General features: G+C 40.7%; 1 protein-coding gene across 1 annotated transcript in view; it reads right to left on the bottom strand.

The window, feature by feature from the left end:
• The window catches only part of Dgkk (diacylglycerol kinase kappa), a 130,704-nt gene that overhangs the window by 18,256 nt on the left and 89,969 nt on the right, over window positions 1-22,479 (bottom strand). The window contains exons 14-18 of the mRNA XM_059251222.1: window positions 8,535-8,634; window positions 6,774-6,990; window positions 4,585-4,692; window positions 4,049-4,145; window positions 2,473-2,580 (exon numbers count right to left, since the gene is read on the bottom strand). Coding sequence (XP_059107205.1) covers window positions 2,473-2,580; window positions 4,049-4,145; window positions 4,585-4,692; window positions 6,774-6,990; window positions 8,535-8,634 — 630 coding nt within the window. The remainder of the gene's footprint in view (window positions 1-2,472; window positions 2,581-4,048; window positions 4,146-4,584; window positions 4,693-6,773; window positions 6,991-8,534; window positions 8,635-22,479) is intronic.

The raw sequence follows: 22,479 nt of genomic DNA on the forward strand, positions 1-22,479 counted from the left end.
TTTTTAGTTATTGGTGCAAATGTGAGGAGTGATGTCGTAATAAATGCCATAGACAAGAGGGTATTGCTCACCTAAATTGTATGTATAACAAGTCAGAAAAGCTTAATACATATTTTACCAATAACAAGAAAAGAAGAGCTGTACAGATCACAACATTAACTAGTAAGGGGAGAGAAATATTAATGATGCTGTTTTGAACAACACACATTGTATAAAAGTATTGAAATAGTTCACTTTATCCCATAAATATGAACATGTTTACATGTTAGTCTTTATGTGTTTGGGATGGAGAAAACATGGGACAGGCAAGAATAACAGGAGACACTGGGTGGACTTAAGAATAATAGGATCTTGTTGACTATAGGATGTCCTATAAAAACAAAGAGCTGATACTCCCTAAAAGGGTTGAATATCATTTATGAACTTTTAAAGTCACAGAAATAAGCTTTCACAGGGAATGTTTTGAAATATAAGAAGGCTATCACAAAATTTATGCTCTGTTTGAAACCAAAAACTTTCTGGGCACTTTAGTTTTATCATTTATAAAAACAGAAGCTTAATTATATAGAAAAGCAAATATACCTAGAAAAAAGCAAAACAATTCTGTAAATAAATTAATTAAAATAAGCACAAGGTTGGGAGACTTTTATCTACTTATCTCTAAAGTTACTACTAAGCTACAGTTTCTAAAGTAATGTGGTACTTGCACAGGATAGACAAAAGGATCTGTGAAACAGAAGAGTCTAGAAACAAACCATTACATTTATGGTCAATTGACTTTTGATGAAGATGCTAACACAATTGGGAAAATGTTAACTTTTTAAAAAGATATGGTACAGAGATAAATGAGGTATCTACAGGGGTTTGAGTAAGAATGCCACCTATAGGCTCATATATTTGAATGTTTAGTGATCAGGGGATGGAAATCTTTGATAGGTTTAGAGAGATTAGGAGGTGTGGCTTTGTTGGAGGAAGTGTGTCCCTGGGGGTGGGCTTTGAGGTTTTCCAAAGCCCACCTCTGGCCCAGTGTTTCTATCTTTCTCTCGGCCTGTGGATCAGGATATAGAACTCTCAGCTACTGCTGCAGCACCATGCATGCTGCCGCGCTCCCTGCCATGATGACAGTGGACTAAAATTCTGAAACTAAACAAGTCCCCAGTTAAATGCTTTCTGTTGTAAGAGTTGCCTTGCTCATGGTCTCTTTTCACAGCAATAGAACACTGACTAAAGATGCAGAATGATGAGTTTAGAGCATTAGCTCACCCCATACACACACACCCAAAACAATAATAATTCAAAGTACATCACAGGCTCAAATGTAAGAGCCAAAACAATAAAATTTTAGAAGAAAACAATATTTTCAGAGCTTGAGTTAGATTAGTATGATACCAGAGACATGGTACATAAAGAAAAAAATTACTAGGCCTTGTAAATTCAAAATTTTTGAACTTGAAAGGATACCCCTAAGAAAATGAAAGGACACTAATCAACTGAGAGAGACTTTGTAAAGCACCTATCTGGTACCATGCTTCATCCTCATCCCAGGACTTTTCTGAGAAACAGACTCTAGTGGCAGTGACAGGGGTGGGACGGTCCTTTTGGAAAATATTCATTCCTTTATTTTACATCCCAACCAGTCTGCCCTCCCTCCTCTCTTCCCAATGCCCCACTTCCCTCTGGCCCCTCATCCACTCCTCCTCTGTTTCTATTCAGAAACTGGCAGGCGTCCCATGGATATCAGCCAGCCATGGTATATCAGTAAGACTAGGCACCTCCCCATGTATTAAGGCTGGGCAAGGCAACCCAGGATGAGGAATAGGTTCCCAAAAGCCAGCAAAAGAGTCAGAGAGACAGCCCCTGCTCCCACTGTTAGGAGTCCCACAAGAAGACCAAGCTACACAACTGTCACATATATGCAAAGGACCTAGGTCAGTCCCATGTAGGCATAGGGTGGTCCTTTTTACTTATACTTTTAATTTATAAGAACTCTGAAGCTGTCTTATGGTATATCTGTAGGATAAAACTACCAGAAGGTGCCAGGTAGGCCAATACTAATCAATAGGTCCAGAGGACCCAACCTGGAACACCAAGAAACAATAGAAGCATCTTGGATACTTTGTAGCTCTGTCATGCAAAAACAGATTTGGAGCCCCTACTAAGGACCCAGTTAATATCTTAGAAACAACAAAGTTTCAATGCAATCTGTTCTCAACAGCAGTAACAGACGTAGCTCTTTATACAGAAATCCACATGGGTAGGCTATGGAATGGGAGTACTGATGAATGATGGCAGAGTAATTATCATAGAGCAGCCCAACTTTCAGGATATGCTGTCCCCACTAGGCTAGTCCCGAGACCAATGCATTTTATTTCCCAAGGACCTCGGTCTTTCCATTGCTTGTCTGATGTAGGAATACATATGTGTATCATCGTTGTGTGTATTTGTACAGAGAGCTGAGCCTCTTCCTCTTACTTGTATTGTCCTGGGTGTTCTTCTCTTCTGGTATTGAACTCCAGAGAAATTTTTGCATCTAGTCCAATTCCAAAGTAGTTGTTCATGACACACTTCTCTTTGAAGCGTCTGGAATTAGACAGGGAAGAAGGTAAACACTAAAGCCTCAGACTTCATCTGCATGATGAAAAATCGCCGAGGGAAGGCCTCCTCCCCTGGGTACAAGCCAAATGGTTCTTAAAGGTATAGAGAGATGTCTTTCATGCCCAAGACTAACGTGTTTGTTCTAAGAGAGAATGTCCAGTCAGTCTGGAAGCTTTAGCGGAATTATGGCTCATATTAAAGAAGCAAAATTTGCAATCTTAGTTATATTTGTAGGCCTTAGATATGAGTTCTGTTTTTCCACATTGAGTGAAATAGCCATGGCCTATTCCCATATCTAATTTTTGAGTATCTTGGTTGCAAATGTATTTTGACTATTACGTCTACATTACTAATCTCAGCGATAACTGACTCCTTTGTGGCACTTTCACACCAGAAAACAAAGGTGTACTCATTACACATTGGAGAGGAAAGTCTGGTAAAAGAGGGTATAACAACAACAGCGAAAGAAGCAGTTTTTATTCATCTAGGTATTCATCTAGGGTGTCAACATCAACACCAGAGTATTCTAGAACCAGTTCACACCATCTCATGTCAACTGTGCATACTCATTCCCAACTTAGCATTTAAAGATATCTCAGTTGCTTGGAATAGGTTACAGTGGGAGGGTTGACACCAGGAATAAACCAGGCAATCCTTTTACACAGTTGGTGTTTAATATTTGCCTGTGCAGCTGCTTATCACAACTCAGAAGGCAGACCCATGAGACCTCAAACATGAATGGTGAAGTGAGGGATTTGGGAGGCTGTCAGAAGCCTGAGTAGAATTGTTTTCTTAAAGAAACTTTTAAAGAAACATTTGCTGTGTGTGTCCTTCTTCTGAGAAACTGGAAAGGGTATATATAGTTCGGCTGTTCAAGCATAGGGAGATTTAAATTAATTACTAAACTTACAACAGTTTCACCTCCCTTGACCACAGTGAGAAACTGCAGTTTCTCTAACTAACTCAAAATAACTTAGTGTGGTAGAGTTTGGCTGCTGGGATATGCTAGAGAACCAGGACTAGCAGAATAAGTGTCCTTGGAGTTTCTATCCAGTCCTTTACATGACCATTTGTTTTTTTGGTATCTTTAACCATTTACAGTTAAAAGCACCACTGAGAAAATAGGTCCTCTGAAATAATAACCGGCGTTTATTATGTGTTTATAATGATAGTAACTGCTAATGCACATGGCACTTAACTACGAGTATCAAGTACCCAGCTCAGTGCAAGTACTTTTCACATCTAAACTCAACAAATAGAACAAGCTCATGTGCAAAGTCCAGTCATTACCTTCATTCCATTTGGAAAAAATCAAGGCTTATATCGGTTAAGTAACTGGGTAGGTCACACAAATAGTTAAGTAGAATCAGAATTTGACTCTGGATTTGCTAGACTGTGTTACCAACCAGAGAGACAGAAAATACATTAAAAGGTCATATGGTTGCATACTTACATCATTTCAGGTGTAGAATATAAGTGTTCTAAGTCAAGGTAATGTAGGTCTTCACTTTTGAGAGACGATATAGAAGACAAGGGGCCACAATGAGAACCTAAACAGGAAAAGCATCACCTTGGAGACAGATGCAAACAAAAAGCCTTTCTCCCCACTTGTAATTAGCTCCCCTTCCCCAGTGGGTTAGGGTCAAGCTCAAAGGCTTTCGTCTGAATAAATGTCAGGGTTCTCACATCACAGCGGCCCCCTTAGATCCTTTTAGACAGATCGGAACGCTCACTGAGAAGAGGGGAACGCTGAGGTGCTTGCTGACCTGCAGCGAAGACAATGACTCTCACCAGAGCACTATTTTCCGAGTGTCTAACATAATCTTTGCTGTGGACACTGGGGTGACATAGTGTGGAGCTTCTGGAAGAGTGAGGACTTCCCAGTATAGAGTGCAGTCATGTCTACAGGCAGATGCATGACGGCATACATAGTCCCTGGAAACTAGGTGGCAGTGATGAAGACCAGAATGCGAGAACAAAGATGCTTACGGTGTCTTGGGCTCATCTGATCCAAGTCCTCTGAGTCATCTTCTCCCAGGAAGAGGGATGATGTGAAGTTCTTAACTGATAAGGACTGTCTGCTTTCTTCATCCAGAACTATAGAGAAAAAGTGGAGGAAGAAAGGGAGGGAGGGAAGAAGGGAAGGAATAAAGGAAGTAGAGAAGGGTGGAAGATTGGTCACATTTAGCGAACAGTTTCTGAGCATTTATATGTAGGTAGCCAGTAAGACTCTTCTCCTGCTTTCCCTCATGATGCCTCTTCTGCTCCCACACTCTTTCTAGTGTCATTTCCAAGTCTTTTTAGATCCATGCATGAACATTCTGTTGTCTTTGTTATTCTTTTTCTGTCACCCACACAGCACACACAGCTGTGAGTAGATGTTTGAGAGAGGGTGATATGAATACCTGGGAGGAAATCACTATTTTTTTCTATCTCCATTTTGTTAGCATATATTCTCACATGACATTTGTTCAGACTTGAACCTCTAGGACTATGCTATGCATGTGTGTACATGCTTGTGTGAATTGTGTGTATGCATGGTGTATGTGTATGATGTGTGTGTGTACGCCCAAGTATGCATGCCACAATATACATGTGGAAGTCAGAAGACAACCTCAGAAGCAGTTCTAATTTTCCACCTTGCTTGAGATAAGATATCTCTTGTGGTTTATTGCTGCATTCACCAGACTAGCCCACAAGCTTCCAGTGATTCTCCTATCTCTTTCTCCCATTTCCCCATAGAGGCATGCTGAGTTTACAGATGTGTCTGTTACCACATCCTGCTTTTACATAGGTTCTGGGGATTCAAACTCAGGTTGTTAGCTGTGTACAATGAGTGCATTATGCACCGAGAAATCTCCCTGGCCCATTACTCTTCATTCAAATGTCTCACCCCACTACCCAGATGTTACTATCTTTTTTTATCAGTCCATATGTTGTATAGCTCATGTGTTCAGCTTTTGCCAAAGCTCATGTGTTCATTCACTACCTCACTGCCAAGTCTTTATTTATCCCATGACCACAAGCTGCAACTTTTATTTATTTGTTTATTTTATGCATATGAGTGCTTTTTTTCCCATCCATACCAGAAGAAGGAATCAGATTCCATTACAGATGGTTGTGAGCCACCATGTGGTTTCTGGGAATTGAACTCAGGGCCTCTGGAAGAACAGCCAGTGCTCTTACTGCTGAGCCATTTCTCCAGCCCTAAACTGCAACTTTCAAATTTAACATGCATTGAGGGAACAGACTAAAGATGGTTTGTGACAGAGCTATGGCTAAGTCAATTTAATTTGATCTTCATTACTACAGAAATAGAGACAAAATGATTGTTTAATCCATGAAAACTAACTATAGAAACAGAAAGAGATTATTTAATCATTCTATAGTACAAAAGGGAGATGTCTATTCTCAGAAACATGGCTAAGGTTTCTCCTAAAGGTCCCAAGGCAGGGGAAGGTGCCACAGATAACCACCAAAGGCTAGCAGGAAAGAATTCCATGTTATGTGGGACTTCTGCTCAATTCTAATAGCTCAGCTAGAACAGACTTTATCTCACAGCATCTTTTTTTATTTATTTTTCAAAGGAGCAGTATGGAGATGACATGGTCATCAAAATGTTCTATGAAGAATCTGGAGAAGTTTAGAGCTTCATATCAAGCTGCAAGTTTGGAGACTGTCAAGAATTCTGGGCAATGGCTATCACTGGCGAGTCAGCAAGGCCGTTCTCAGGATCCCTACGCCTGACTACTTGTGTGTAAGGCATGCAAAGATGAACACCATTTTCTTTCCAAATGGCCACAGGCTGCTGATTAGCCTTGGGTGTTGAAATGACAGAAGATAGAAATTTTTCCATGACAAGAAGTAAGGCTGACAGAGCTTCAGTGGTGTTACTTGTCACATGTAGCTGTTTAGGATGAGTGTCCGTTCCCAAAATAGGTAAGTATAGGAACTGTGGGCCAGGAAAGGGGAAGTCAAAAGGACAGCTTATCTCTACTGAGGCTTTTCAAATCAGCAGGCAGAGGACTGATTTGGAAGACAACCTGAACATTGCATCCAGCCAAGTGTTGTCAGTGAGGCCAGATAGCAAACCCAGACTAAAGGATGTCATTAAACCATTCATAGGAGGAAGCCTTACTTTTTTCCCATCCTAGTCACAATAACTCTAAGCACCGTACCTTGTTCAATCTGGAATATGACGAGTTTCAAGGATTGCTGGAGGTTCTGAGCCCTTGTGATCAACTCCATTTTGGATCTTGTGGTGTGGTGTATTTGTGAGACGAAGGGCTCTCCTTCAGCTTCGGCACATGCAGCTCTTTCCTCAGCAGAGATAACATCTGCATCCTCAGCCAGGATATCAATAATGACACTGAGTTTATCATACATCAAGTCACTCTAGAGAGGGAAGAAAGAAACTCATATTGTTATGAAGGACAGAATGAGAAGTAGTGATGGTATGGGATAGTAATATGCCAGAAACACTGGATATAGAAATTCATATGTGAGGTGAGGTGCTGACACCAAAAGGCTATTAGGGGATTAAGCATAAAGTCTTTATTTCTAAGTAGCTTCAGGGATCTATGCATGTTTCACATAGCCTTCCTCATGTCAAGCTGGCCCTTAAATTTGTGTGGAACATGGACAAAATGGAGAAATAGAAACATTTTCATGCTAGTACATTCATAAGCACGTTCCTGGTGTGCCTCTGCACGGGGTTGGTGTCTGTCTGCACACATTTGTATTTCAAAGATGTACATCTGCCTCATGATTTAAACTTTACTTAGTACAGTGGTTCTCGACCTTCCTAATGCTGAGACCCTTTAATACAGCTCCTCATGTTGCAGTGACCCCTAACCATAACATTATTTTTGTTGCTACATCATAACTGTAGTTTTGTTACTGTTATGAATTGTAATTCAAATATCTGACATGCAGGATATCTGATATGTGACCCCTGGAAAAGGGTTGTTTAGGCCCCCAAGGGGTTGTGACCCACAGGTTGACAACATTGCTTTAGTTGTTTGTGATGTGAGACAAGTTACTTAACATCCTTGTCCCTCTATACCTTAGGACAGCTGTGAGAATTGATACATTACATTAAAGCACTTAGAACAAGCTCTGACACAAAGTGTGTGCCACCTGTTAGGTACTGTTATAGGAGGTGAGTGTGTCTCTATTTCTTTTTCCTATTTTTTAATGTGTGTGTTTATGTATATGCATGTTTTTGCACATATGTGGGCACACGAGTTTGTGTATGTGAGTGAGTGAGTGTGTGTGTGTGTGTGTGTGTGTGTGTGTGTGTGTGTGTGTGTGTGTATGGGTGGAGACCTGAGGTTAGTGTCAGGATTATCCTCAATCCCTCTTCCACCCTATTCATTGTGCAAGGTCTCTGAATCAAACCCACAACTCCTTGATATGCATAGTGTCTAGCTAGATTGTTATTGGGGTCCCTGTCTCCACTTTCTAGAGATGGAATTACAATGCTCACCCTTATGTGAGTTTCTGGGGACCCAAAGCCCAGTCTTCACATTTGCACAGTAAGTACTTTAACTGTTGAGCCATATCCCAACCCTGGCATATTTCTATCATATGCATGTGTTTGTAGTGCTGGGGCTAGAATCTGTGACCTTATACATGCATAACAAGCATTCTGCTATCTGAGTCACATCTTACATGCATATATTCACATGCATGCTTTGATGTATTAACTCTATTCACTGATGCTTACTGTATACTTGTGTTTATTCATGGGCATGAGTATATGCATACAAAGTACCATTCTTCATTTGGCAAAGATGAGGGTGATGAGACTGGGCTTTTCTCATCAAGAAGGTTTGCCAGCTCCTCAACTTTGCCATTCCTTTATGATCCCCCATTGTTTTACTGGAAAGGTGAGTCCTGGCTCACAGAGAGAGAAGACACTAGGAAAGGGAGCTTACTTTCAAAATCACAGACTCCACTGCTGTATTCTTCTGTTTTATTTGGCTCCAGGCCTTTACAATATCAGCCACAAAGTCTTTCACTGCTAAGCACAGGAATCTGCAAAAATGAGGTAGACGGCATATGTGATAGAGACCGTGAGACCCAGAGCCCTCATCTTTTACAACAGCATCGATATCTATCTTCCTCCTCCTCCTGTCTCAATATATCCTGCCTTCTCTGTCCTGTTTCCACCTTCCCATCCTTCTTTCTTTGTTTTATATTTCTGTACACATGATGAAATATGCTCCTTTCCCACTTGAGCCCAGTTTTACCCCAATTCCCAAGTGATGTACTTGAGACAGGTCTACAGCATTTCTTAGTGATGGTTATAAATTACCAGAGAAAGAGAGTTTATTTGGTTAACATTTTCACATTGGGCCAATCAGCTCTAGCTCAAAGCTACCTGATAAAATATAAATGTAATGACACAAGGAAATGTATTTTTGTGATTGGTGCTTCTCAGATGAGAGTGTAGTGGACAGGCCAAGAATCTTTGCTCCCAAGAGTGCTGAGAAGAACAAATGACCCAAATATTTTGGAGGGGAGTGTGTTGCTTGGGTTATAAGACAGTAGACATCAGGTCCAACCTTCTGCCTTCCCAGGAACTGACAAGTAAGGCATCAGTCCCTGGGCTCTGAGCATTTGGCTCAAAGTTCCATCATTCCCCTAACCTCTGGTCTGACAGGACCTAGGACCCTGAGCCTGCAGAACAAACTTTTATCATCCATTAGTTCCTGAGTCCCCAGAGAGCCCTGGCCACACTCCTGTGGATCCCCTAGCTCCTGGGCCTGAAATGTAAGCACTCTCTGGAGTATCAGCCCCCAGCCCAAACTTTTAACTCAGTGGACTAACTTCAGATGCTCAAGTTTTAGTGCAGAAACAAAAAATAACATGACAATCCAAGAAAACATATCTCCACAAAAAAAATGACTGATCCCACACTAATGGACCTGAATGAAAATGACTTAGGAGAATTTCCAGAGAAAGAATTTGAAAGAATGATTATAAGTATGTCCAACAACTCAAAGAAAACAAGGATATTCTCTAAGAGAACAAGAGAGATAAATAAAATAAAGAAGTCAATACAAGATATGGAAATAGAACTCAATAAAGACATGAAATTACTGAAGACAAGGCAAACTGAAATCATGCTGGAAATGAAAACAGTAAGCAGGGCTTCTGGGTAAGCTGATGGATGAGAAGCCATGCCGGAGCATGTGAGGCTTATCACAGTTAAGGAATTCAAAGGAATCTAAATATGTTATCATCCATCAGTCAGCCTCTTCTCCAGTCCTAGAGTCTACCTGATCAACACCGCAACAAACCTCAGCTATCACAGAATATTTCCACTAGTGACCTGGGCTTGTTCCTGCAATTACATCCAATGCAGCCATCACCCCCATGTGGACATTTTACTCCATGTAAAATAGTCTAAACGAACCCTACCAGGATAGCCACAAAAGTGGTCTTGGTAGGCATTTCACAAAAGGGCTTCCCAGTGACTGCTGCCAGGGCCCCCATCAGTGCCCCGGTGGGAAAAGGTGAAAAAGAGGGAGCTAAGCAAAGCTCTAAACAGTGCTGCAGGCACCACACAGCCACCAGCTGCTTCCGACTTTGGACGTGTGAATGCAGCAAGTGTGGCTAGATGGAGTTTGCCTCAGCTACCCACAGCCCACAGAAGAGAGGCAAGAAAACTCTCCATACAAGAGGATCTGGGAGCCCAGAAGGGAAGAACTGGACTGGTAAAAATCAGCACAGCCTCGGACCAGGACCAGGACCAGGGAGAAAAAGAAGTGGCCTGACAAAGAGAACCTCCATCTACCTCTCCTCCCTCCGCTACAGCTCTTTCTTATTTACAATGTAAAGCAGAGCATTCTAACAGGCCAACACTGTCCCCTACTGTTCACACCTTTTGCTGCTTTGCACTCTCTCTTTCCTTTCTTTCTTTCTTCCTCTTTCCCCATATCCACTCCTTAGTATTACAACTCCTAAAGCCCAGAGGCTGGTACTGTTTATGGCATTGGGATACCCGTCTTTACCTCCTCTTTGTAGGCTACTATTAATCAAAACTCCCAGATAGTCAGGTCACTTTTTCTTTGATCAAGTATTCCCACTCCTATGAATACCCCCTTCCTCTACTTCCAGTGTAACAACATAACACGCATCACTAGACTCAGTGTGATTGTCTCCTCTCCTCCTTTCCTTCTCCACTCTGCTCACACTCATAAATCAGCATCGGGGTTCCTTTAGGCCCTAAAGTAATCAGTACTTAGTGTCTATTTTGTAGTCACTGTCTACTTCATTACAGAGTGCTTTATCTACTGGACAGTGACTGCTGCTTCAGACAGTAGTCAACCCTCAGACAGGAGCTAGAGCCTGGTGCCTGGAACACTAGTCTAACCGGTACAACGGCTACAATCTAGTTTCTCCTGAGCATTACAAATATACCCACTGGAAGAAGGGAGGCAACCAGAAGTAAAACAACAATAACAACAACAACAACAACAAATCTAACCAACAATGTAACCCCCACAAGGCTGATCCTAGTGCAAAAATCCAAGTAATGTGAAAACCCCAGACAGCTTATCTGCTCCAAAAATTACCAGCCCCATACTAATGACCCCTAGTGGAAATGACTTGGACAAAATTCCAGGTGCAGAATTCAAAATAACAATTATATATATGTAAAAATATCTCAAGAGGACTCCAGTACTTTCAAAGGGAACACAGACAACTGAATAAAAACAAGGCAATCAATACAGGATATGAAGATAGAATTTAATAAAGAGACATACCTAAGAAAACTCAAATGAAAGTAATGATAGAAAACACACTAGATTAAATTAAATCTTCAGTGAGAACCCTCCCCAATAGGATGAATCATGCAGAAGATAGACTTGTATGAAGAGAGAATAGAGCATTCAATTTCAACTTGTGCGTCACAACCCCTTTGGGGGTCAAATGACCTTTCACAGAGGTTGCCTAAGACCACAGGGAAACAGTTATTTACATTATGATTCACAACAGTGGCAAAATTACAGTTATGAAGTAGCAATGAAATAATTTTATGGTTGGGGTCAACGCAACCTGAGGAACTGGATTAAAGGGTCGCAGCAATGGGAAGGGTGAGAACCTCCGGCATAAAGGAATTGGATCATTCACTCCAAGTCAATGATACATTTAAAACAATGTATGAACAGAACATTCATGAACTCTAGGACTCCATGAAGAGGTGAAACCTATGTTTTCTTATCATGCAAGAAGGAAAATAATTTCATACAAAAGGCATAAAAATAATTTTAATAAGATCACAGAAGAAAATTTCCCAAATTGAGAGGGACAGACACTCATTCAGGTATAAGACATACACAAAGCACCAAACAGGACCAGAAAAGAAACATTTCTATAGCTGAAACACTAAATGGACAGAACAAAAAAAAAGTATATTGAAAGCTGAAAATGAGAAATGCCAAGTCACAAAGGTAGGCCTGTCAGGATAAATGCTGACTTTCCAAGTTAACCCATGTACAGAATCATTTCATCTACAAGTAGGGAGACTTTGATCCTTTATGGCTTTCACTTGTCTTATTGCTCTAGCTAAGACTTCAGTATTATGTTCATAGAGAGGGGAGAGTGCACAACCTTGTGTCTTTCCTGATTTTAGTGGAAATGCTTCGAGTTTTTCTTCAGCTAGAATGATATTGGCTATGGGATTCCTTTATACTGCTTTTATCATGTGAAGATATGTTCTCTATGTCCTTGTTTTCTCCAGGACTTTTTTTGTTAGTTTGTTTTTCGAGACAGGGTTTCTCTGTGTAACAGCCCTGGCTGTCCTGGAACTCAATTTGTAGACCAGGCTGGCCTCTAACCCACAAATATCCACCTGCCTCTGCCTCCAGTGTGCTGGAATTAAAGATGCATGCCAGCATGTTTGGCTCAGTCACTTGATTTTTGATATAAGGATGTCAAAAATACACATGGAAAAAAAGACAGCCTCTTCAATAAACTATGTTGGGAAAACTGGATATATAGATGAAAAAGAATGAAACTTGATCCTTTTCTCTCATGCTGCACAAAAATCAGTTGCAAATGGATCAAAATATTGATGTTGGACCCCAAACTCTGAAACTTCTAGAAAAAAGAGTAGGGATACACTTAAGGATATAAGTTGGGGTAAGGACTTTCTGAATAGTACTCCCAGTAACTCAGGAAACTGGACCAATAATCAAAAGTATAAGTTCATGAATCGAAAGAGTTTCTGTACTGCAAAGGGGACTTGTCAACTGAAGAGGCCATCTACAGAATGGAAAAAAAGACCTTTGCCAACTATACATCTGATGGCAGGAGAAGTGTCTAGAATATACAATCTTTTTAAAAAGCCTAGATACCAAGAAAACAACACAATTAAAAAGTGGGCTATGATATGAAGAAAGTTTTCTCAGAAAAAGGAAATGCAAATGTCTAAGAAAAAAAGGTTTAAGTGTTTGCCACCATTAGCCATCAGGGAAATGCAAAATAAAACCATTTTGTGATGTCATTTGACCTAAGTCACATTAAAACAAAAGACAACAAATGCTTTTAAAAAATGAGGGAATTGGAAACCCCCATGCACTGTTAATGGGAGTACTAGTTGGTACAGCTACTATGAAAATCAGTGTGGCAGTTCCTCAAAGAACTAAAAATAGATGAACAAAATGACCTAGTTACACAACTTCTGGGTGTATACCCTACGGACTCTATTTTCTACTCCAGAGACACTTGCACGTCTAGTGTGCTCAATACAGTAGCGAGTACATTAGTTGCTTTTCTGTTACTGTGATGAAATACCATGACCAAAAGCAACAATAAAGAGTTTATCTTGGATTAAAGTTTGAGAGAGCTAAATGTCCATAACAGTCCATAACAGGAAATCATGATAGCAGGAGCAGGGCTGAAAGAACACATCTCAGTCATGTTAAGAAGCAGAGAAGGTGAGCAGGAAATAGGGCAATACTACCAACACTCAAAGCCTGCCCACAGTGACGTACTTCATCCAGCAATACTGTTCCTTCTAAATGTTCCTTAACATCCTCAGAAACACCAGTTGGGACCAAGTGTTTAAATGCATGACTCTATGGGGGAACATTTCTCATTCAAATCACAACGGCGAAGAAATGGAATTAACCTAGGTGTCCAATCGATGAATGGATAATGAAAATTTGGTACGTTAGGCACAATGGAATTTTATTTAGCAAGAAAGGAAGTACATTGAATGAGGTAACAAAGACCGAAAGAATCAAACATTTCATATTTGGATCTTAACATAAAAGCTTTAGATTTGTGTGTTTGATGTAGAATACTTGTGGAATCCAAAAACGTAGAAAGGGAACATTAGTGGGGAAGGGGAAGAAAGATTCTCAGGGAGGAAATTTCTTTAATCTGTTTTTATCATAGAAATCATATGATATTTCCACTTAGTTTTCATTTGGCTTATTAATTTTATAAATATTATTTGAGAATTTCATAAAATGTATTTTGATCATAGTCATCCCGCCCCCCCACTCCTTGTTCAAACTTCCCCCAGATCTACCCCCTCCACTTTTAAATGTCATGACCTCTGAGTCTATATAACATGTACTGCTGAGTATATATAATGGATGTAGGGTTATCCACTGGAACATGGTCACCTACCAGGGACCACAATATTAAACAAACCTGAATCATCATCCTGCAGAAGCTATTGACTATCAATAGCAATACCCTGTATTTTTTGGAGGTGGGGGGGGGGTTTCTCTGGAACAACCATGACCAACAACTAGAGAGGAATTATCTCAGACTCACACCTGACAAAAGGCTTTTTATTTTAGCAGCCTATGGCTTCTGGGAGAAGTATTATCCCCTATGTATGTAACTGTAATTAAATTAATATAGATTCTCCCCTGTTGTAGAATATTATTTTAAGGTGTGTTACTTTTGTTTATGCTCTAGAACATTTGTTTAATGATGCAAAGGTGTGTTACACTGTTTAATAGCATAAAATTCACCTGCAGTCAGGAGGCTGAGTCAGCAACTAGCTGACAGGAAGTGGTAGGGAGGAGCCATGTGGAGAAGGGTTTTTAAGTGGGGGTGAGGAGAAGGATGGGGGCTTTTGGGGAGACTCTAGCAAGGAGAAGAGGTGAGCGACTTGCGATTCAGCCTCTCTGAGGAGCAGAATTCCACCTCAACCTTTGAATCTTGAGTTCTTTGGAGGGACAGAGATTTAGATAAAGTTCCCTTTGTAGCTTTGAAAGAATTGGTACCTGAGGGAACAGAATCTGGGGGGATTCTGGGCATTGTAGCTGGAGTTGCAGTCATGGCTTAAAAGGCAGTAACAGTTTAAAAATAGGACAACACTCCTCACCTAAATCTTCCTACCTTTTATTCTCTCTGTCCCTTTCATATCACTTTTATAACAACTAAACTTCAAATTATGAATTAAAAAATGAGAATACCATACTAACACATAAAATATATTTTCATAAAATTATAGAAGAAAAATTTCCAGAATTCAAAAGATGCATATGTAGGTACAAATAGACAGGACAGAAAAGAAACTCGCCATGACATTTTATAGCTAGAACATTAAAACCAGAATAAGGCTATTGAAAGGGCACCTGCAAGAGAGAAAGGTCAAGTCACTCATAAAGGCAGGGTCATCAGAATAGCACCTGATTACTTGACATTTAAAGCCAGAAGGGCCTGGAAACATGTATTCCAAATTCAGAAAGATCAAAACTGTCAACCCTCACTACTATAACCAACAAAATGATCTATTAAAATTGAGGGAGAAATGAAAAGCTTCCATGATAAAAACAGACTAAAGAAATTTCTAATAACCAAGCCAGCTTGACAGAGGATATTGGAAGGAATAATTTAGTCTAAAGAAAAGAATAAACATACTCAAGAGGTCATAGGGAATAAACAATACCAGGACAAATGAAGTCTACGAAAATATCACAAAATCAACAAAAGGTAGTAATTAATATATACTTCAATAATAACTCTGCATATTAATTGTCTCAATTACCCAATAAAAAGATAGCAGATTAACTGATTGGATTAAAAAATAGTATCCTTCTTTTTATGCATCCAAGAAACATACCTTACCATCAACAACAGATACCACCTTAGGGTAAAAGAATGGAAAAAGTTATTCCAAGCAAATTGAACTAGGAAACAAATAGGCCTAGCCATTCTAATATCTGAAAAAATAGATTTCAAACCAAAAGTAGTCAAAGGAGATTAAGGAGAGTCACTTTAGACTCATCAAAGGAACAATAAAACAATAAGATATCACAGTTCTGAACATACACACCAAACACAGGTACACCAAATTTCATAAAAGAAATACCATTAGATGTGAAAGCACAACAGATTAATTACAACATGGTGATAGTGGGTGACTGCAATACCTCACCCTCACCAATAGCAGATTATCTGAACAAAACTAATAGAGAAACATTGGAGCTAAATGACATCATAAATCAAGTGGACCTAAGGGATATCTACAGAACATTATGCCCAAACACTAAAGAGTACACACTGTTCTAGCAGTCCATAGGACTTATATGCACATATAAGTCACATATCAGGACACAAAGCCTCAAAAATATAGGGAAAATGAAATATCCTGTGTTCTATCTTACCACAACTGAATAAAGCTATATATCAACAATAACAACAAAAAACTACAGAAAGAACTCAAAGTAATGGAGACTAAATAACAGAATATTGAATGATAATTGAGTCAAAAATGAAGTCACAGCCACTCCTCAGGTAAGACTGCCCCACCCCCACCCCACCAGTGCCTGCCTAACATAACCCCAACTGCCTCTCCTATCATGTCAACATGTCCTGCCCACACCTCTAGCAGAGGCCACCTCTTCCACCAGAGGCCAGTCCAGCTTCGTGAACCCCAGGTAAGACTGCTCCCCACCCCGCCTGAGCTTGCCCAGAATAACTCCAATTGCCTTTCAACATATCCTGGCCCACACCTCTGCTGGAAGCCTTCTATCCCATCAGAGGCAAGGCTAGCTTCCTAAAAACCAGGTAAGCCACCACCCCTCATCCCCCAACCCCTACCACCACCTGTATCCCCCCCACCATAACCCCAAGTGCACTTCCTCTCCTTGCCAACTTATCCTGGCCCACACCTCTGGTGGAAGCTTTCTATTTCCCAGAGGCCTAGCCAGGACCCTGAACCCAGATAAAACTACTCACCACCCTGCCTATGCCTGCCCAATGTAACCCCAACTGCCCCTCCTGAAGGGACACAAGCCCACTTGAACATGTGGCTCTGTCTGGCCTTGCCCTTCTCCCCCATTCCCTCTGCCTTGCTAAAAACCGTTAGACTACATTCCTAAAGCTAGTACCAAGGTCTATTCCCTTATTTGGCCACTTCCTCTTCCTGAGGCTGACTACCAAGGTCCAGCAATCAGAAGCCCCCTTTGGCTCATCTAATTAACATGACCAATTAAAATTAAACACCCCATCCTAACAGGGGTTTCCCCTTTACCTTTATAAATCGCTATTTCCCTATGTGCCAAGTCTGTCTCCTGTCTATCCAGAGGCAGTCCTTTGTCCCTCTGGGACAAATACCCCTGCCCCCTTTCCTCTGCCCCATTCCCTTTGTCCCTCATCCTCTATCTCTTTTTACCACAGCATCCTAGCCTATTCTAACACAGATCTCCCCTTTTTCTCTTCTTAAGAATGACACCTGCAAGGTCATTTGCTCCTGTTTTCTGCCTGAGTCAGAAAGCAGCCACTTTAACTTTTCTTCCCACTTAATAAAGGATCTCTCTGTGAAAACAGGTATTTGGGTTTGGTTTGTGCCTAATCCAGGGTCTGGAAGGGAGCCCCTGCTGTACGGGAGTCCCCTTCACCTCCTTCTCCTCATCACCATAACCAGGCCTACACCTCTGGCTGAAGCTTTCCACCCCATCAGAGGCCAGGCCAGCTCCCTGAAAACCAGGTAAGCCACCCCCTCATTGCCCCACCCATGCCTTCCCAACATAACCCCAACTGCCCCTCCTCTCCTTGTCAACATGTCCTGCCCCACACCGATGGTGGAAGCCTCCTCTTCCCCCTTGCCGAGGCAAGACCAGCATCCTTAACCCCAGGTAATACTGTGCCCCCCAACCCTGACCATAGTTCCAACTGGTCCCTCATCTCCTCATCACCATATCCCAGCTCATACCTCTGGCAGAAACATTCCACCCCATCACAGACCAGGCCAGAATCCAGATCCCCAGAGGCCAAACCAGCATCCTGAACCCCAGAAAACAGGTCAACTCCCTGAAAACCAGGCAGAAGCTTCCTACTCCACCAGAAGCCAGGCCAGCATCTGAACCCCAGAGGATCCCCATCCAGATAAGAGGCCACATACATACATAGCCAGAACTTCAGCCCCAAGCTTGGGCAGCAAACCCCTGCCAGACCAGAGGCTACCCAGGCCATCAGAAGTCCAGCCCCCAACACAAATAGAGAACCTCTACCCAACCACAGGCCACAGGATCCAGAAGACTAGAGAGGAAACAGAAACTAAGGAAGAAAACATCCATCCAACAAAGTCACATTCAGAATTTGGCACCTGGATCTATAATCACTCCAAACCCAGATGCCTAAATGCAAGTGCAAGAATACAACAACAGCTAGAGCAATATGTCACCACCAGAGCAAGTCATCCTACTACAGCAAGCCCTGAAAATTCCAACACAGCCAAAAGCACAAGAAAACTATCTTAAAACTAATTATATGATGATGATAGAGGTTCTTAAAGAAGAGATGAAAATGCCACTTAAAGAAATAGAAGGAAAGATAATAAAAAAAATTGGAGGAAATCAATAAATCTCTTAAACAATGTCAAGAAAACCAAGAAAAAAAAAACAGTTGACAGAAATGAATAATACTTTCAGGACCTGAAAATGGAAATAGAAGCAATAAAGAAAACACAAACTGGAATTCTGGAGATGGAAAATCTAGGTAAGTGAATAGGAACTACAGATACAAGCATCACCAACAGAATACAAGAGATGGAAAAGAGAATCTCAGGCACTGAAGACACAATAGAAGAAATGGATACATCGGTCAAAGAAAATGTTAACTCTAAAATATTCTTAACACAAAACATCCAGGAAATCTGGGACACTATGAAAAGATCAAGCATAAGAAAAATAGGAACAGAAGAAGAAGATTCCCAGCTCCAAGTCCCAGAAAATATATTGAAAATCATAGAAGAAAATTTTCCTAACCTAAAGAAGGACATGCCTATAAAGGTACAAAAAGCTTACAGAACACCAAATAGATTGAACCAGAAAAGAAAGACTCCTCAGCACATAATAATCAAAATATTAAACACACAGAACAAAGAAAGAATATTAAAAGCTGTGAGAGAAAAAGGCCAAGTAACATATAAAGGCAGACCTATTAGAATTATACCTGACTTCTCAATGGAGACTCTAGAGGCCAAAAGGGCCTGAACAGATTTCCTTCAGACTCTTCAGAGACCATAGATGCCAGCCCAGACTACTATACCCAGGAAAACTTTCAATCACCATAGATAAAGAAAACAAGATATTTCATGACAAAGTCAAATTTAAATAATATCTGTCCACAAATCCAGCCCTACATAAGGTACTAGAAGGAAAACTCCAACCCAAGGAGGCCAACTACACCCACAAAACACAGGCAATTAATAATCTCACACCAGCATAACCCAAAGAAAACACACACACACACACACACACACACACACACACACACACACACACACTACACCATCAACAACTACAAGAAAATAACAGGAATTAACAGTCATTGGTCACTGATCTCTCAATATCAATGGATTCAATTCCCCAATAAAATGACACAGACTCACAGAATGGACATAAAAAATGATCTATCCTGCTGCATACAAGAAACACACCTCAATATCAACGATAGATATTGCCTCAGAGTAAAGATTTGGAAAAAAGATTTTTCAAGCAAATGGCTCCAAGAAGCATGCTGGTATAGCTATTCTAATATCTAACAAAATAGACATTAACCAAGATTAATCAAAAGAGATGGGGAAGGACACTTCATACTCATCAAAGGAAAAATCCACCAAGATAACATCTCAACATCTGTGCTCCAAACAAACGGGTACCCACTTTTGTAAAGGAAACACTACTAAAGCTTAAATCACACAGTGACCCTCATACACTGATAGTGGGAGACTTCAACACCCCACTCTCACCAATGGACAGGTTATCCAGACAAAAACTGAACAAAGAAATACTGGAGCTAACAGATGTCATGACTAAAATGTACCTAACAGATATCTACAGAACATTTCACCCAAACACAAAAGAATATACTTTCTTCTCAACACCTCATTAAACCTTCTCCAAAATTGACTATATATACACTCAGTCACAAAGCAAGTCTCAACAGATACAAGAAATTTGAAATAACCTCCAGCACCCTGTCAGACCACCATGGATTAAAGCTAGATTTCAACAACAACATAAACTACAGAAAGCCTGCAAACTCACGCAAACTGAACAACTCTCTACTGAATTACCACCGGATCAAGAAAGAAATAAAGAAATTGAAGACTTCCTAGAATTCAATGAAAACCAATGCACAACATACCCAACTTAGGGACACAATAAAAGTGGTGCTAAGAGGAAAGTTCATAGCACTAAGTGCCTGCATAAAGAATTTGGAGAAATCTCATATTAGCGACTTAACAGCACACCTGAAAGCTCTAGAACAATAAGAAGCAAACTCATCCAGGAGGAATAGACAACAGGAAATAATCAAACTGAGAGCTGAAATCAATAAAATAGAAACAAAACAATATAAAGACTCAATGAAACAAAGAGTTAGTTACTTGAGAAAATAAACAAGATAGACAAGCCCTTATTCTAAACTAACTAAAAGGCAGAGAGAGAATATCCAAATTAACAAAATAAGAAACAAAAAGGGGGACATAACAATAGACACCGAGGAAATCCAAAGAATCATTGCATTGTGCTTCAAAAACCTGTACTCCACGAAATTGGAAAATCTAAAAGAAATGGGCAAATTACTTGATAGCTACCACTTACCAAAATTAAATCAAAATCAGACAAACAATTTAAACAGACCTATAACCCCTAAGAAAATAGAAGTAATCATCAAAAGTCTCCCAATCCAAAAAAGTCCAGGGCCAGACACCAATAATAACACAGGCACTAAGATTGACAATTAATAGATGGGACCTCATGAAATTGAAAAGTTTCTGTAAGGCAAAGGACATGGTCCACAGAACAAATGGCAGCCTACAGAATGGAAAAAGATCTTCACCAACCCTACATCCAGAGGGCTGATTTCCAAAATACATAAAGAACTCCAGAAATTAGATATCAACAAACCAAATAATCCAATTAAAAATGGGGTACAGATCTAAACAGAGAATTCTCAACAGAAGAATCTCAAATGGTCAAAAAACACTTAAGGAGATGTTCAACATCCTTAGCCATCAGTGAAATGCAAATCAAAATGACTCTGAGATTCTATCTTACACCTGTCAGAATGACTAAGATCAAAAACAGTAGTGACAGCTCATGCTGGAGAGGATGTGGAGCAAGGGGAACACTCCTCCATTGCTGGTGGGAGTCAAACTTGTACAGCCACTTTGGAAAACAATATGGCAATTTCTCAGAAAATTGGGAATTCAGCTACCTCAAAACCTAGTTATACCACTCCTGGGCATATACTCAAAGAATGCTCAATCATACCACAAAAACACTTGCTTAACTATGTTCATAGCAGTGTTATGTGTAATAGCCAGAACCTGGAAACAACCTAGATGTCCCTCAACTGAAGAATGGATAAAGAAAATGTGGTACATGTACACAATGGAGTATTACTCAGCTGTTAAAAACCATGACATCATGAAATTTGCAGACAAATGGAAGGAACTAGAAGAAAAACGTCCTGAGTGAAGTAACCCAGACCCAGAAAGATGAACACTTACTCACTCATAAATGGATATTAGTATAAATTAAAGGATAACCATACCACCTAAAAATCCACAGACTCAGAGAGGCTAGGTAACAAGGAGGGTCCTGGGAAGGGAAGATAGAAGAGATCTCATGGGTGAACTGGGGGTGGTGGGGATGGGAACATGAGAGATCAGGTGGGGTGGGGGGTGGGAAGAGTACTGAAAGAGACAACTAGAAAGGGGGTACATTTCAGGGTCAGGTAGAAACCTGGTGCAAGGGAAACTCTCAGGAATCTACAAGGATGACCCCAGCTAAGACTCCTAGCAATAAGTGGTACGTAGCTGGAACTGGCCATTTCCTTTAACCCGGCAAGACTACCAGTGCAGGAATTGGGACACCAACCTAGTCACAAAACCTCAGCCACATAACCTTTGACAGGAAAGAAACAGTCTTTCCTGCCTATGGCATATATGCTGGGCTAAGAGTGGCACAGAGATTGTGGGAGTGGCCAACCAATGATTGGTCCAGCCTAAGACCCATGCCACAAGAGTGAACCCACCCCTGACACTGCCTGGAGCACCAGCACCCAGAGGCTGGATGACCCTGACAGGTAGGATAGAACCAAACATGACTGAAGAACAAATGTCACAATAATGATGCCTAATGATATTCTGCTATACTCATAGATTGGTGCCTAGCCTAATAGTCATCAGAGAGGCTTCATCCAGAAATTGATAGAAACAGATGCAGACCCACAGCCTAACACTAGGCCGAGCTCAGGGAATTCTGCTGAAGAGAGGGAGGAAGGATTGTAGGTGCCAGAGGGTACAAGGACATCACAAGAAAACCCACAGAATCAACTAATCTGCTCATAAGAGCTCACAGAGACTGAACCAACAACCAAGGAGCCTGC

The sequence above is a fragment of the Peromyscus eremicus genome, chromosome X (genome assembly GCF_949786415.1).
Source record: "Peromyscus eremicus chromosome X, PerEre_H2_v1, whole genome shotgun sequence".
In the NCBI taxonomy this organism is placed as follows: Eukaryota; Metazoa; Chordata; class Mammalia; order Rodentia; family Cricetidae; genus Peromyscus; species Peromyscus eremicus.